The sequence below is a fragment of the Melospiza melodia genome, chromosome 1 (genome assembly GCF_035770615.1).
Source record: "Melospiza melodia melodia isolate bMelMel2 chromosome 1, bMelMel2.pri, whole genome shotgun sequence".
Lineage (NCBI taxonomy): Eukaryota > Metazoa > Chordata > Aves > Passeriformes > Passerellidae > Melospiza > Melospiza melodia.
In genome coordinates this window covers 88972437-88985435 of record NC_086194.1, presented here as the reverse complement: position 1 = coordinate 88985435, position 12999 = coordinate 88972437, and the positions used below count along the sequence as shown (strand labels likewise).

The 12999-nt window shown below is 42.5% G+C and overlaps 2 protein-coding genes across 3 annotated transcripts in view; one reads left to right on the top strand and one right to left on the bottom strand.

The window, feature by feature from the left end:
• The window catches only part of LYRM4 (LYR motif containing 4), an 86060-nt gene extending 78746 nt beyond the window's left edge, over positions 1-7314 (bottom strand). Inside the window, exon 1 of the mRNA XM_063161309.1 lies at positions 7179-7314. Coding sequence (XP_063017379.1) covers positions 7179-7264 — 86 coding nt within the window. The 5' untranslated portion in view covers positions 7265-7314. The remainder of the gene's footprint in view (positions 1-7178) is intronic.
• The window catches only part of FARS2 (phenylalanyl-tRNA synthetase 2, mitochondrial), a 233475-nt gene continuing 227790 nt past the window's right edge, over positions 7315-12999 (top strand). Inside the window, exon 1 of one of the 2 annotated variants that reach the window (XM_063161288.1) lies at positions 7315-7369. The gene's annotated coding sequence lies outside the window, so the exon portion shown is untranslated. The remainder of the gene's footprint in view (positions 7370-12999) is intronic. The other variant, XM_063161294.1, reaches the window with a different exon arrangement.

Sequence of the window (12999 nt, the reverse complement as noted above, 5' to 3'; positions counted from 1 at the left end):
TGAGGGAACCCCAAAACTCATGGGAAGAGCTTTGTTGAAGAGGTAGTTCAGAGAGCATCCTTGTCATCCACTACTGCAGCAAGTGGTTCTAAACACTGCCTTGTCAATTGCCGTTTCCTCTTTTCTTTTGTAAATTACTTAATTTTTTTTTTTTAAATCCAGAATGCTGATCTTCTAAAGACTGCTTGAAATTATAATAGCCTGTGTCTACTGTATCTTGAATCATCTGGATGTTAGCAGGTCAGCATCTTTTCATCATGGGCAGCACAGAGATGAAAACAGAGGAAATAAGTGTTAAAGCCACATCCAAGAGTAAGGAAAGGAGTAGGTTAGCTGGAACAGCATTTAAATCCATTTCTAATGCTACAGCTACATTACAAAGTGCTTTTCATTTACCAGAAATCATAAGCATATGTGTATGGGTATGAGCCACTGCCAGAGGCAGTATTTTTTCTATTACTCTCATTAGTTCTCTAACAAACACTACTGGTAATTAAATTTTATGTAAAAAGAAATATATCCCCGTTCTTCTGTGCTACACAAAGAATAACAAGTGGCTACAGCAGATTTACTCATTTTGGGTGCCTATACTAAAACAAAACAACCAAAACATTAGATCAGTCTTTTGAGGAAGCCCCCATCCATTTGTCTTCCAAATATTAAATTTCAGTTTTTCCAGAACTCTGTATGTTCTGTATGTGCTCCAAACCCTCCCTCCAAGTTACTACTATTCAAAATTCTGCTCTGCAAAAAAAAAAAAAAAGGAAATATAAAAAAGAAACCAAGAAAATTACATCAGACCTGATGCACAGATATCATGAATTGTTTAGGAAGAGTGCAACTTTACAAGGGTAAAACGAATGTATTTGGAAAATGACAATCACTGTTGAACTATTACAACCAAAGATAGCAACTTTTAATGAACAAGGTAACAGAATTTTGATGCTATGATTTTCAGTTGGGTAATGTTATTATTAAGAAATCAAAGTGTTTGATAAAACTGTTTCCATTTGTTTTAGAACTTCAGAGAAATATGTTCTGAAGGTAATTAATGGCTATATGTTCTGAAGGCAATTAATGGCTATGTTTTGATATCTTTGAAATAGAGTGCTTTGGTTGTCTTTCCAAAATATTTTATACATATAAATACTTAAGTCAAATGGAAATACTTCTATACCATGAGACCCAAATCCAAAACTATGTTCTTATACCTCAAGATTTTCCAAAAATGGCACGTATTTCCATTAAAAAACTCTTATACTCTTAAAATGCTCTTAAAATACTGACATCTCTATTCAAGCATAAAATGATGCTGATAGAATAAAGCAATATATAAAAAAGAGCTGAAAATAATATAATGGCAAAACGGTACGTGGTCACTGAAATAATATCCAAAATTGAACTCCCCCTAGAAAGAGGTATTAGTAAGGCCAATCACAAATCTGTGAGATTGCTCCACAAAATTATATGAAAATGTGCAATGCCTGTTTGGCTGTGACTCTGGGTCATGCAGCTCCAGGCCAAAAGAAGTGTCTGCACCAGGGTACGAGGAAACCACTCTGGAGTACTGTAGCTTCCTGCAGCCCTGACTTTTTCATACTTTCCAAGTAGATGACAGAGAACACACACTCAGTAAATAGGAAATTAACTCAAAAAATCTCTAAGTTTATTATCACTCAGAATACAATCAGCAATTACATACAGAGAAGAAAAAATAAGTTATCTGCCTTCTTTGCACAGCTGAGGAAAACCAGATACTGTAAACTGCAATTCTGTCACCTACACCTACAAAGAGGTAGGACATCTCCGCTGGACAGAACTGACAATTTAATTTTTTTTCTGCATTTCTTATCTCAGCTACAAACTACCATTTTGGTCAGAAAATCATGCCTCTCTTTTCTCATTACTGTCTAAAACTTTTTTTTTGTTTAATCACTATGTAGACATTTTTCCTCCCTAATACATAGAAACATAAACTATCTGCTGGCACACCTTGTCAATCACAAACTTCATTAGGATATCCAGTGAGAAAAGGTCTTAGTCAGCTTGGATAACTGTCACATGTAAAATTTTAACATGGCTGCTAAAATACCTAAGTGATGAAAGAGCAAAAAGAAACACTGACAGGATTCTATAGACCAGGGACTAAAAGCAAAGTAAGATTTTTCCATTAATGTGACCAAATCAGGTATGCTGGGAATAAGAGAAAGAAACTCATTTCTCTAAAACAGTGGTTTTTAAAAAAATTTACTTGGTGTGAGTTATGTTCTCAAAAGAATTGTTAGCAGAATCTTAACAGGTTTATGTCCCTTTGAAGCACAAGTCATCATGCAAGTATGGGCCAACTTAACCTACACTTGAGCAAGAACCCAGGTGCTCTCACGAAGGGAACTGGGTACAGAGAACTTTCTGTTTTGGAACTGGGCATCCAGAGGAGTCTCACTATGAAGACCGAGGCAAAGTAGGCAGTAAATACCTTGGCCTTTCCCTCATCCTTGGTCACTACATTTACCTCTGCAACCAACAAAGGATGGAGATTCTCCATAGCCCTTCTTTTGTTCCTGATGTATCTACAGAAACATCTTTTACTTTCTTTTAAAGCAGTAGCCAGATAAAGAGCCAGCTGGGGTTTGGCTCTTCTACTTTTCTCTCTGCACCACCTCTTGACATCCACGGAGTTCTCTGGCATAGTCTGCCCTTACCTCTACAGGTCAAAAACTCTGTAAACTCTACCTTTTCTTTTTCCTTTTCTTTTTTTCTCCTGAGTTCCCTGTAAAGCTCTCTCTCCAGCCAGGCTGGTTTTCTTCCCTGCTGGCTTTTCCAACACATGAGGACAGCCTGCTCCTGTGCCTTGAAGATTTCTGTCCTGAAGAATGTCCAGCCTTCCTGGGCACCACTGTCCTTCAGGACTGTCTCCCTAGCGTCTCTCTCAATAGGTCTCCCAAACAGGCCCAAATCTGCCCTCTGGAAGTCCAAGGTGGCAGTTCTGCTGATCCCCCTCCTTCCTTTTGTGAGAATTGATAACTCTACCATTTCAGGACCACTGTGCCCAAGGCATCCTCCAATTTTCTCATCACACAACAGTTCTTTTCTCTTGGCAAACAACAGGTCCAGTGGGGTGCCTTTCCTATATGGTTCCCTCAGCAGTTGCATTAGAAATTTATCTTTCACACACTCCAGGAACCTCCCAGACTCCTTCCTCTCTGTGGTATTATATTCCCAGCAGACATCTGATAAATTGAAGTCCCCACAAGAAAAAGGGGCAGCAATCTTGAGACTGTTCTTTGGTTCTATGCTCCATGACTCTCTAAAATCAGATCAATAGCCATGTCAGTCAAAGTAGGAAATGCAACTGGCACTGGGAAAAACCAGTGCAAATTATTTTGCTCAGTTCTGTTCTTAGGTTAGCAGTCATTTGCAAAAATCAGATTTACCAGTTTTAAAATCTTGAAGGACTTATCTCAGATGAAACTGCATGCATTCAGTTTCCAACGCAAAACAATGCATGCATTAACTTGTTTCCAATGCAAAACAAATGGACAAATTTGTTGTGACAATTTTTTTCCCCTCATTCTTCTAGATTCTAGGTAGCTTTATTAGTCAAATAATATTGCATATGCTAAAAGAAAAATCAAATTCCATTAAAATGCAATTTAGAGAGACAAGAAAGAAATGTATCTATAAATAAAAATACAACTTCCATCACTTAAAAGAGAACATAATGGATAAATGGAGAAAAATGTCAATAAATCAAGAAAGATGTTAAAAAACATTAAATAATTATTTACAGAAAATAAAGTTTAAAGTTTTGATTATCTTCATTTGCAATCAGATGTATTTTAATGGCTTTCGTAAGTTTATAAATTCTTTTGTATTCTGTACCCAAACCACTCACAATATGCCATTATTTAAATCACTAATGATATTTAGAAATATCCCTTAAATCCATTTAGTTGAGACTATAATCCAACATATTATAAACCATCAGAGGTTCTACATTTTGTCAACCAAGCAGAAGAAAATAGTACACTTGTTAAAAACCACCTCTTTGACTGAAAACCTAACATCTTGCCTCTCTGCATATTGATTTTCCTCCAGTACAAATCACTCACCCATACTCAGACTGTCTGCTTGGGTAATAGGGCAGAAGGGCTGACATGAAATTACTTACAGTCTACTAAATTCCCTCTCCCTGTTAAAACCTGCCCTAAACTTCTGGGTGCCCAACACTCTGTGACATTTACTTCAGGACACTGGAGATGCTCCTGTATTATTCTGAAGGCTGCCAGTGGTGACCTCAGTTACTTTAAGAAATGAATGATATTCTTCACAGTAACCACACAAGTTCTATTGGGTGGCAGAAGAAAATCTGAGGCTATGAAATGACATAAGGAATCTATTTACTCAGAGAGACATAAAACAAAAGTTGAATTTTCCATCATAATCTACATGTACACGTGTCCTGGTTTTGTCTAGGAAGTAAAATTAAATTTCCTTTCTAGTAGCTGGTACAGTGCTGTGTTTTGGATTTAGGATGCGAGTGATGTTGACAACATGCTGATCTCTTAGCAAGCAGGGTTTACACTAAGGAAGTTTTCAGCTTCTCACACCAACCCACCTCCAAGTAGGCTGGGGAGCACAGGAAGCTGGCAGAAAATACATCCAGGATGATCCAAACTGGCCAAAGGGATATTCCACACCATGGGGTGTTATGCTCAGTATATACACCAGGGAGAAAGCCAGCTGGGGACTGCTGCTCAGGAACTGGCTGGGCATCGGCTGGCAGCAACTGTACTGTGCATCACTTGTTTTGTATACTCTTATTATTATTATTATTATCCATTCCTTTTCTGTTCTATTAAAAAGTCTTCATCTCAACCCACAAATTTTACTTTTTTTCCCCCCTCAGTTCTCTCCCCTATCCCACTGGGGAGAGGGGTGCAAGCACTTATGTGGTGTTTAGCTGCCTGCTAAGTTAAACCAGAGCAATGAAATTAGGAGAAAAAGCACAGTAAGTAAATAAAGAGACACTAATTAGCTGATCGTACTCCAGACATACTCTTACAAATATGCAATTTGCAGTAATAAAGTATTCTGACACTGCCTAGCTGAAGTCATGAATCAATAATAATAATAATAGTAATAATCTGTAATACCTTCTACTTTGCTGCAAGTTAGCTCTCTACAGAAAGTCCTTGGGTTAGCTCCATAAACTGCCATATCACGTTACAGCAGCCCTGAGGACACGGCAGGGCTGCTTATCTCTGCTTATCTCGTCAGCAAGAAGCCAATGGGGTGTCCCCTTTTACCTATGGGTGCGGTGTAAACACTGAGGCAGGACTGTTGTTGTGGTCACAGCAGACCTCTAAATGTAACAGCAGCCGATCATTCCTTGCTGGAAACTGCTATGGCTTTTCATGCTCACAAATGTGTCTACAGCACAAGGCTTTAGATGGTTTCTGATTTTATAGTATCTAAGGACAGGCCCATCAAAACCAGAGATCTTTCCTTTAAGGAAAGGCGCAACTTGCACTGTGACACGGTGTCAAAAAATCAGATCTGCATGGTAAACATATCGTATAATTTCTATCCTTTAAAATTTGCTGTGGACTTCACTTCCTCACTGCTCACCCCCAAGTACAAACTCACTACCGAAAATACACCATAGCCCAGACACAAACTTCATTCAGCTGTTCACCAACTGCGCATCTCAAGCCATCTCCATGATGTACAATCCTGTGCTGGTCAGCCAGAACAAGGATAACCAGGGACACTCCAGACACCAAAAAGCAGGAGAAAACATTGATAGCAACACAATGTGATGCAAACACACATTGCTGCGTGGAGTCAGCACCGAAGTCTTATTAGCACCGGCTATTTTCAGCCCCACAGCCCTTCATCTCAGGGCACTCCCTCACACCTGAGGTTTGTGGAATACTTGTGCCTTGCAGAGCACAGAGCTCACCACAGTTATGCAAGTTTAAAGGCTTCTGTTCCCAATTCTTGCCTGAGAGATGATTCACAGCACAGGTAGCTCACATGTCCTTTCCCGTGGTCCAACTAAGTGGTAAAGTAAACAAACTACCATTGGGCAATGCAATTCTGCAAGGGTGGGTGAACAGCACCCCTGTGAACACAGCAGACAGCTAAATGTGACCAGGCCTACACCTAACTTTTGCCAAAAAAAACAAAACAGTGTCTCCCTTTCACTGACAGCCAGAGAAAGCAGGCAGACAGCCTGGTATCCTGTGTGGTGGAAAGAGTGAACTCTGAGCCCCACTGCACCCTGAGCATGGACACAGCACATGGTGCCAGGCTTTGGCTGCAGCCTGACCCCAGCTCTCCTCTGCCTGGAAGCGGGCAGCACACAGACCAGACATGAGCTACACCAGGTTCACAAAATCACAAAGTCATTAGGGTTGGAATGGATCTCTGGAGATCATCTAGGCCAACCCTCTGATGAGAGAGGGTCACCTTGAGCAGGTGACACAGGAACAGATCCACGTGGGTATGGAATGTGAGAGGGAGACTCCATGACTGCCATGGGCAGCCTGTTCCAGTGCTCTGTCATCCTCATTGTAAAGAAGTCCTTTGTCATGTTGAAGTGAAACTTCTTGTGTTTTAGCTTACGACCTTTGCTCCTCATCCTGTTGCCAGGCAGCACCGAAAAGAGTAGGACACTATCCCCATGACACCCATCCCCGAGATTTATATGCATTAACGAGCTCCCCTCTCAGTCTTCCCTTCTCCGGACCAAACAGGCCCAGCTCCCGCAGTGTCTCCCAGAAGAGAGATGCTCCAGAACCTTCCTCATCTTTGCGGCCTTCCACTGGACCCTCTCCAGCAGCTCCTTGTCTTCCTTGCATTAAGGAGCCCACACCCAGCACAAGTACTTCTGACTTAAGGTAAGGACAACCTCTGTCCTGTCCCTTCTTCCTAATACCCCATACCCTGGTGCTTTTGCGGCACTCCGGAGTCCGGGGGCTGCCCATTCCCGGCGCCCCGAGCAGGGCCCGGTGCCGGGCCCAGGCCCGTTGCTGGTCCCGCTGTCGCTCCAGGGCACGGCTCGGCTCCTCCCGAGGCCGCAGCTCCCCGCGCCCCTGCCCCAAGCACGGCCGGAAGCCCCCCGCCTGGGCGGGGATCCCCGCGTCCGCCACCCCCGGAGCCCTTCCCCGCACCTGTAGCCGTAGCAGCTGAAGCGCTGGCTCTCCCGCAGCAGGGCGCGGTACAGCCGCAGCACCTGGGCACGGCTGGACGCTGCCATGTTGCCGACACCGAGCCGCTCCTCCCGCGGCGAGGCCCCTTTTCCCCGCCCTCCCGCCGCCCGCGCCGGGCGCAGCCGCGGCGGAGCGGAGCCGCAGGGCCGGCGGTGAGTGGCGGAGCGGGGCGGCAGCGGCCGCGGCTCGGCCCGGGCCCAGCACAAGGCGCGGGCGGGGCGGGGAGGGGCGGGGAAGAGCGGCTCTCCGGCCAGGGCAGCCCCGGCGGCGGTGGGCTCGGGGAGCTCGGAGTCGGTTCCCGGGGCCCGCCGGATCGGGCCTGCCCGGATGGCAAGGCGCGACTGCCGCGGGGTGCCTGTAGGGCTCGGCCGTGCGGCTGTGAAGGGCCCGGGGGCGGGGAGGGAAGGCCCGAGCGACGGGAAAGCGAAAGCGGCGCTCAGATGCCGTGCTCGGCGGGGACAGCAGCGCCCTGTGCGCACACCGTGCTTGGTTGGTGTGCCCCGCCGGGAGGTGGAGGCTGCCGGGGGTAGAGCGATATCGGGGCTGGAAAGGAGCAACAAGTGATGCGTGCAGGGAGTTGCCTCGGAATGGCTGTATGCATTTGCAGTCAGAGCTCATGTACTGGAGAGGATCGAACAGAGGCCACGAAGATAATTTGGAGTCCAGAGCATGTGTCTTCATGAGGAGAGACTGCGGGTGCTGGGCCTATTCAGTCTGGAGAACAGAGGACTGAGAAGGGATCTCATTAATGTGTATAAGTATATGAAAGGTGGATTACAAGAGAGTGATGCTAGGCTCTCCAGTGAGGCCCAGCCAAAGGATGAGAAGCAATGGCCATAAACTACAACCCGAAAGTTTCACCTCAGTGTGAGAAACAACTTTACATTAAGGATGGCAGAACAGTGAAACATGCTGTGCTGGAAGCTTGTGGAGTCTCACTCTCTGGAGACATTGAAAACCCACCTGGATGCATTTCTTTGTCGCCTGCTCAAGGTGACACTGCCTTGTCAGGAGAGTTGTACTACATGATCTTCACAGGTCCCTTCCAACCCCAACATTCTGTGATTCTCTGAAATCACCACAGGCAATTGCAGATGTACATCTGTGCTAGTGTACCAGGGCCTGTTGTGTTACAGTGATGTTTGAGTTGTTCCTCTCTCAATACCTATTTTAAAGATGAATTCTCTTATTTAAACCACACATCAAGCATCCTCCTTTGCTGTAAGTTTTGCTGCTGCAGAATAAACTTAACTTTGTAACTTGCAGATATTATGCCACAGCTGTATTTAATACTGATTTTTGAATTTTATCAGCAATTTATTTAGTGTCATAGAATCATCAAGGTTGGAAGAGACCTTTAGTCTCCAGTCCAGCTGTCCACCCTGCACTGCTACTGTAACCCCTAAACCACCTCACCAGGAGTCTCTTGCACGCCTCCAGGGATGGTAACTCCACCATCTCCCTGAGTAACCTATTCCATTGCTTGACCGCCCTAACAATGTACTTTTTCCCCTGATATCTAATCTGTATCTCCTCTGTCTCAGTTCAAGGCCCTTTCCTCTGGTCCTCTCACTGCAGGCACAGCAGAAGTCCCCACTTCACTAGAACCTCCTTTCAGGTTTCATGATAGGGTTCCTACTTCCTTCACAGGTTGTTATTTGTATAGTAGGTGTTTAAAACAACTATCATGTAGATTCTATATGTCTCTGGCAAAAGTGCTTCGATTGCTGCTTCTAATTTAACTCATGTTTTATTGCATATACATTTGAGTATTATTGTCAGTTGTACATCTGATGCAATTTACAGTTTGTTGCAAAGAACTAAAATAGTTCTGTACTTTTGGATGTGATTAGTATAGACACATGAATTTATTTCAAATTTATCTTTATGGGTATGCTGTGTTTTAGCAGCCCTTTTAGGCTTCTGGAAACTGAGATTTTCTGTATGTAGAAAATTTTCTGGGTATTCTCTTTATCAAAATCCAAACTAGAAATGTTGCAGGAAATGTAGAAAAACATATGCAGATGTAGTACTGGGATAAGCATCATGCTTCTGAAGTAACTTCCCCTGTAAGTTACAAACCAGTGTGTTTTGGGTTAGGTCTTGGCATTCAGGACACCCACATGGAGAAATACAAAGCAAGCATGCCCTTCATTTGCCAGTGGGACCAACCAAATTCTCCTTGTGGCCCAAGCCATGTTGTTAAAGCAGATTGCCAGAAGCAGAACCCATTTGGGGTGCTGGTGCTCCCCATCTTCACAGCTGTTGGTGGCTGGCCAGCACCAGCCATCATGCATGTTATAGCAGAACTCTGGCTTTGTGTGTAAGATTTGCCATCTCTGAAAGCAGCAGGGGCCACCCTGCCCTTTGTTATGAGGGTGGGCTTCAGACAGCTTAGAACGATGTGGGTCTGTCAGGTACAGAGCCAAACTGAGGTTGGAGAGTTCAGCAAAGTTACCAAAGTGATACCATTCTGTGGATGAGTGTGGCAGTTGTTCCATCTAATTTTACAACAGCCCTTAGGTATTTTTGGAAATGAAGTTTTCATGGTACAATTCTCTGCTCTAAAAGATGAGGGAGTAATTGGGATGAAAGCGTTCAGCAAATTTTGTTTACAAGAACAGTATTAATTTAATATTTGAAAAGTAATTAAAAATTATTTTTAGATAGCCTCAGATGATAATCCTGTTCCTGAAACTCCTTGACAGTTTTTATGAGTTTTGTTTCTTTAATTTGTTTTTTTCTTTTTTTAAAGATAACCATGTTTTTCTCTTCAGAAAGCATAGAAATGTCCTATGTTTAGAATAAGCAGTAAGCTCATGCAGTGCATGATCAAATGCAAAGTAAATTTATCAAAGGAGAAAAGTCTTTCCTCTTGTCTCCTTTTTCTAGCTTAACCTTTAATACACTCAGGGAGGGAAGATTTTTTGTCAGAAAGGAGTCATCTTTGTGCAGTTGGTTTGGCACTGTTAAGTGGAAAAATTAATTCCTTTTGTTTTTGCATTTGTTGTTGTGTTTTCTTGGAAGCGATGGGTTATGGTACCCGCAGAAGTTGTGTCATTCTGCAGGAAGTGGACACTGCTGTGGCTGGGATACAGGTGGTTCTGCTGGCCTTTGTTTATGGTACCACTGCACATTCAAAGCACAGACACAGCCCAAATGACCCCTGTGTGTCCTGTGGCGCTGGGGCCTGTGTATGGGGAAGCAGCAGTAACCACTTCATGAACTGCCTCCTCATTCCTGAGGGGAAAACTGCACCTGGATTTAGGGTTGGTGGTGTTCATTTGTACAAAAGTCTTTGCTTTCAGCCTTTGGTCTGGGAAGGAAGGTGGCATGTGCCTTGCTTTTCTGCATCTCTTGGGATAAATAAGCACTTTGAGAGGATATAATGCTATCAGTACCTAGAATATTTCAGTGTGTACTTGCTAAAAGAGGAGAGGGAAAGGAATTTGTGTGAAGTACCTGTAGGGGCTGTGGACTGGAGTGGAAAGAAAGAGCTGTTCTACTCTCTAGGACATATTCAATATCTTGTCATCTGTTGCTGAATTCTTCCTTGTGGTGCATTATTTCAGCTTCATGACATGGCACTGAACACTTTCAGTGCTTTCCTGGTATGCTGCTGTTGGTTCTCATTATTTTTCTTTGGGGATCAGAACAATAATTGATTGTTGTGATATTATAATCACTTTTAGTAATTGTTTTCTAGGTTGTGAAAATATGCTGATTTTTCCATGCTGCAGAGGTGTGGTGTCTCCTTTCCTTGTCTTAGTTATTGGTTGATAGGGTTGTGCACAGTGAGATCCTACACAGTGTAGAATAGGATCTTTAAAAGAAGGATTATAAATCACAAGAAGTTTGGGATTTCAGTGACAAATGTAACAAAATGTAATTTAACTGTTCTGTGGGGTGAATTAAAATTTCCACAGTATCACCAGGAGGCCTTGACTGACTCTGGTATTTTAAAAAAATTGTATTTAGTTGGTTGCCCTGTAGAAAAGAACATTTTTATTTAGGAGGAGAAACTTCCATATTTCAAATGCAGCTATACTCCTAAATTCTTTGTGCATTTAAAAAAATTCTACCTGGAAGCTCAGAGGGAAGAAAATAATGGTGACAAAACTCTTCTCTCAGACAGCTTTTTGTGAGTTACCCCATCTCTTTCCAAACTGAATTGCAGAATGTTGTGTACTGTTTAAATTAAGATTGTAAGAGCAGCAATAATAGGAAAAGCAAAACACAACCAGTAGTGCATTTCCTGTTGTAATACTTGGTCTTCTAAGGGAACACCTGTTTTAGCACTGATGCTGCAGGCATCAGACTAAAATAAACACTGAATTTTGTTTTCCTTTTTGGCCACAGTTTTGACTTTCTAATTTCCTGTGGCTTAAGTCCTCCAGAGGACTTCATGGGCATTGTGTTACCTGACAATTAAGGAGCTGGACAGTTCAGCAGTCACAGGATAACTTCTGGATTAAGGAAAGGCAGTGTTTTGCACCATATGGATTTTGAAAGATGTTCTTAGTGGGCATATGTTGGTAAAATCCTTTGAAATGCTTGAAATAAAAATACTGTAGAAGTCCAGAATTAAAAGGATAATTTTGTGTTATAGGCAAAAGAATAACTAATAGGGGATTAAAATTACCACTAATGCTTAAATAGCTCAACATGTAATAGTTGCCTCAAATGCAAGTGAAACTTCTAAACACTTCTAACCTTAATGCTGATGAAGCCAAGAACTCAAGAAAAAATGAACATATTTTTCCTGTTTGTTTTTTTGTTATACTGAAATCTTGCTCAGAAATCTAATCATGAGAAGCATAAAGAGGACAAGATTAATGAAGTGTTCTCATCCATGACTTCATAAATTCAGAAATGCTTTCTTTGCTGTGGTTTCCAGTATTTTATCAAATTTAGCCTTAAATAACTTCTCTGTCTGTGAGAAAATATATTCTACTTTATATTGTATTGCTGTTAAGAAATGTTTTCTGATGCTCATCCTATGCCACCCTCTTCCCTGAGTTCATCCCACTTTTTCATTTATGCCCCTTTAGAGTCACACTGTGTAATCCTTCTCCCTCCTTTGTGATTTACACTATCATCATATTTCTCAGTAGCTGTCAGCCAGCCAGGCTAAATGATGTAGTTATTTTGATATTTTTTTCTGCCCTCTTTCAGAGGATATTGAAAATTTTAGCTTAGGAAGCAAACTTAGAAGTAAAAAAAGGACTGATATTTTGTTTAAGAATAATTGAGATTCTCTTTGTAGCTGCCCCTGTATATTTTTTGCTGACTTGGGATTTCCAGTTTGGCAGGTTGGTTACAAATGGTACTGCCAATCTTTTGAGTTAAAGATCATGATAAAACACTTTGCTAGAGCAAAGTTCTTTTTTCTCTAGAACTTTGAGTTTATTTTTTGTCATGTATAAATGTGTACGTGAGTGCGCACATGAAAAACATGTAAATATGTGTTCAGGCATGCACGTGATCATGCTGTAGGGGTAAAGGTCATGCCCTTCATCTCTGATTCTCCATGTTTCAGCCTTGGGGATTGGTGCACAGCTAACACAGTGCTGTGGGGTTTTCTTCTGCTTACCCAGTCCCATGTCTCAAGTATGTGAAATCAAAAACATCCTGGTGCTTGTGTGCATCCCACTTCTTCTGCTCCCTGGATTGTGGGCATGGCCTTTCTTGTCAGATGACACTAAAGGCTAGCTCCACTCAAGGACTACTGCTTAAGTCCTCCTTGAAAATCAGCTTCAAGTAGTTGTTTTCTTATAAATAA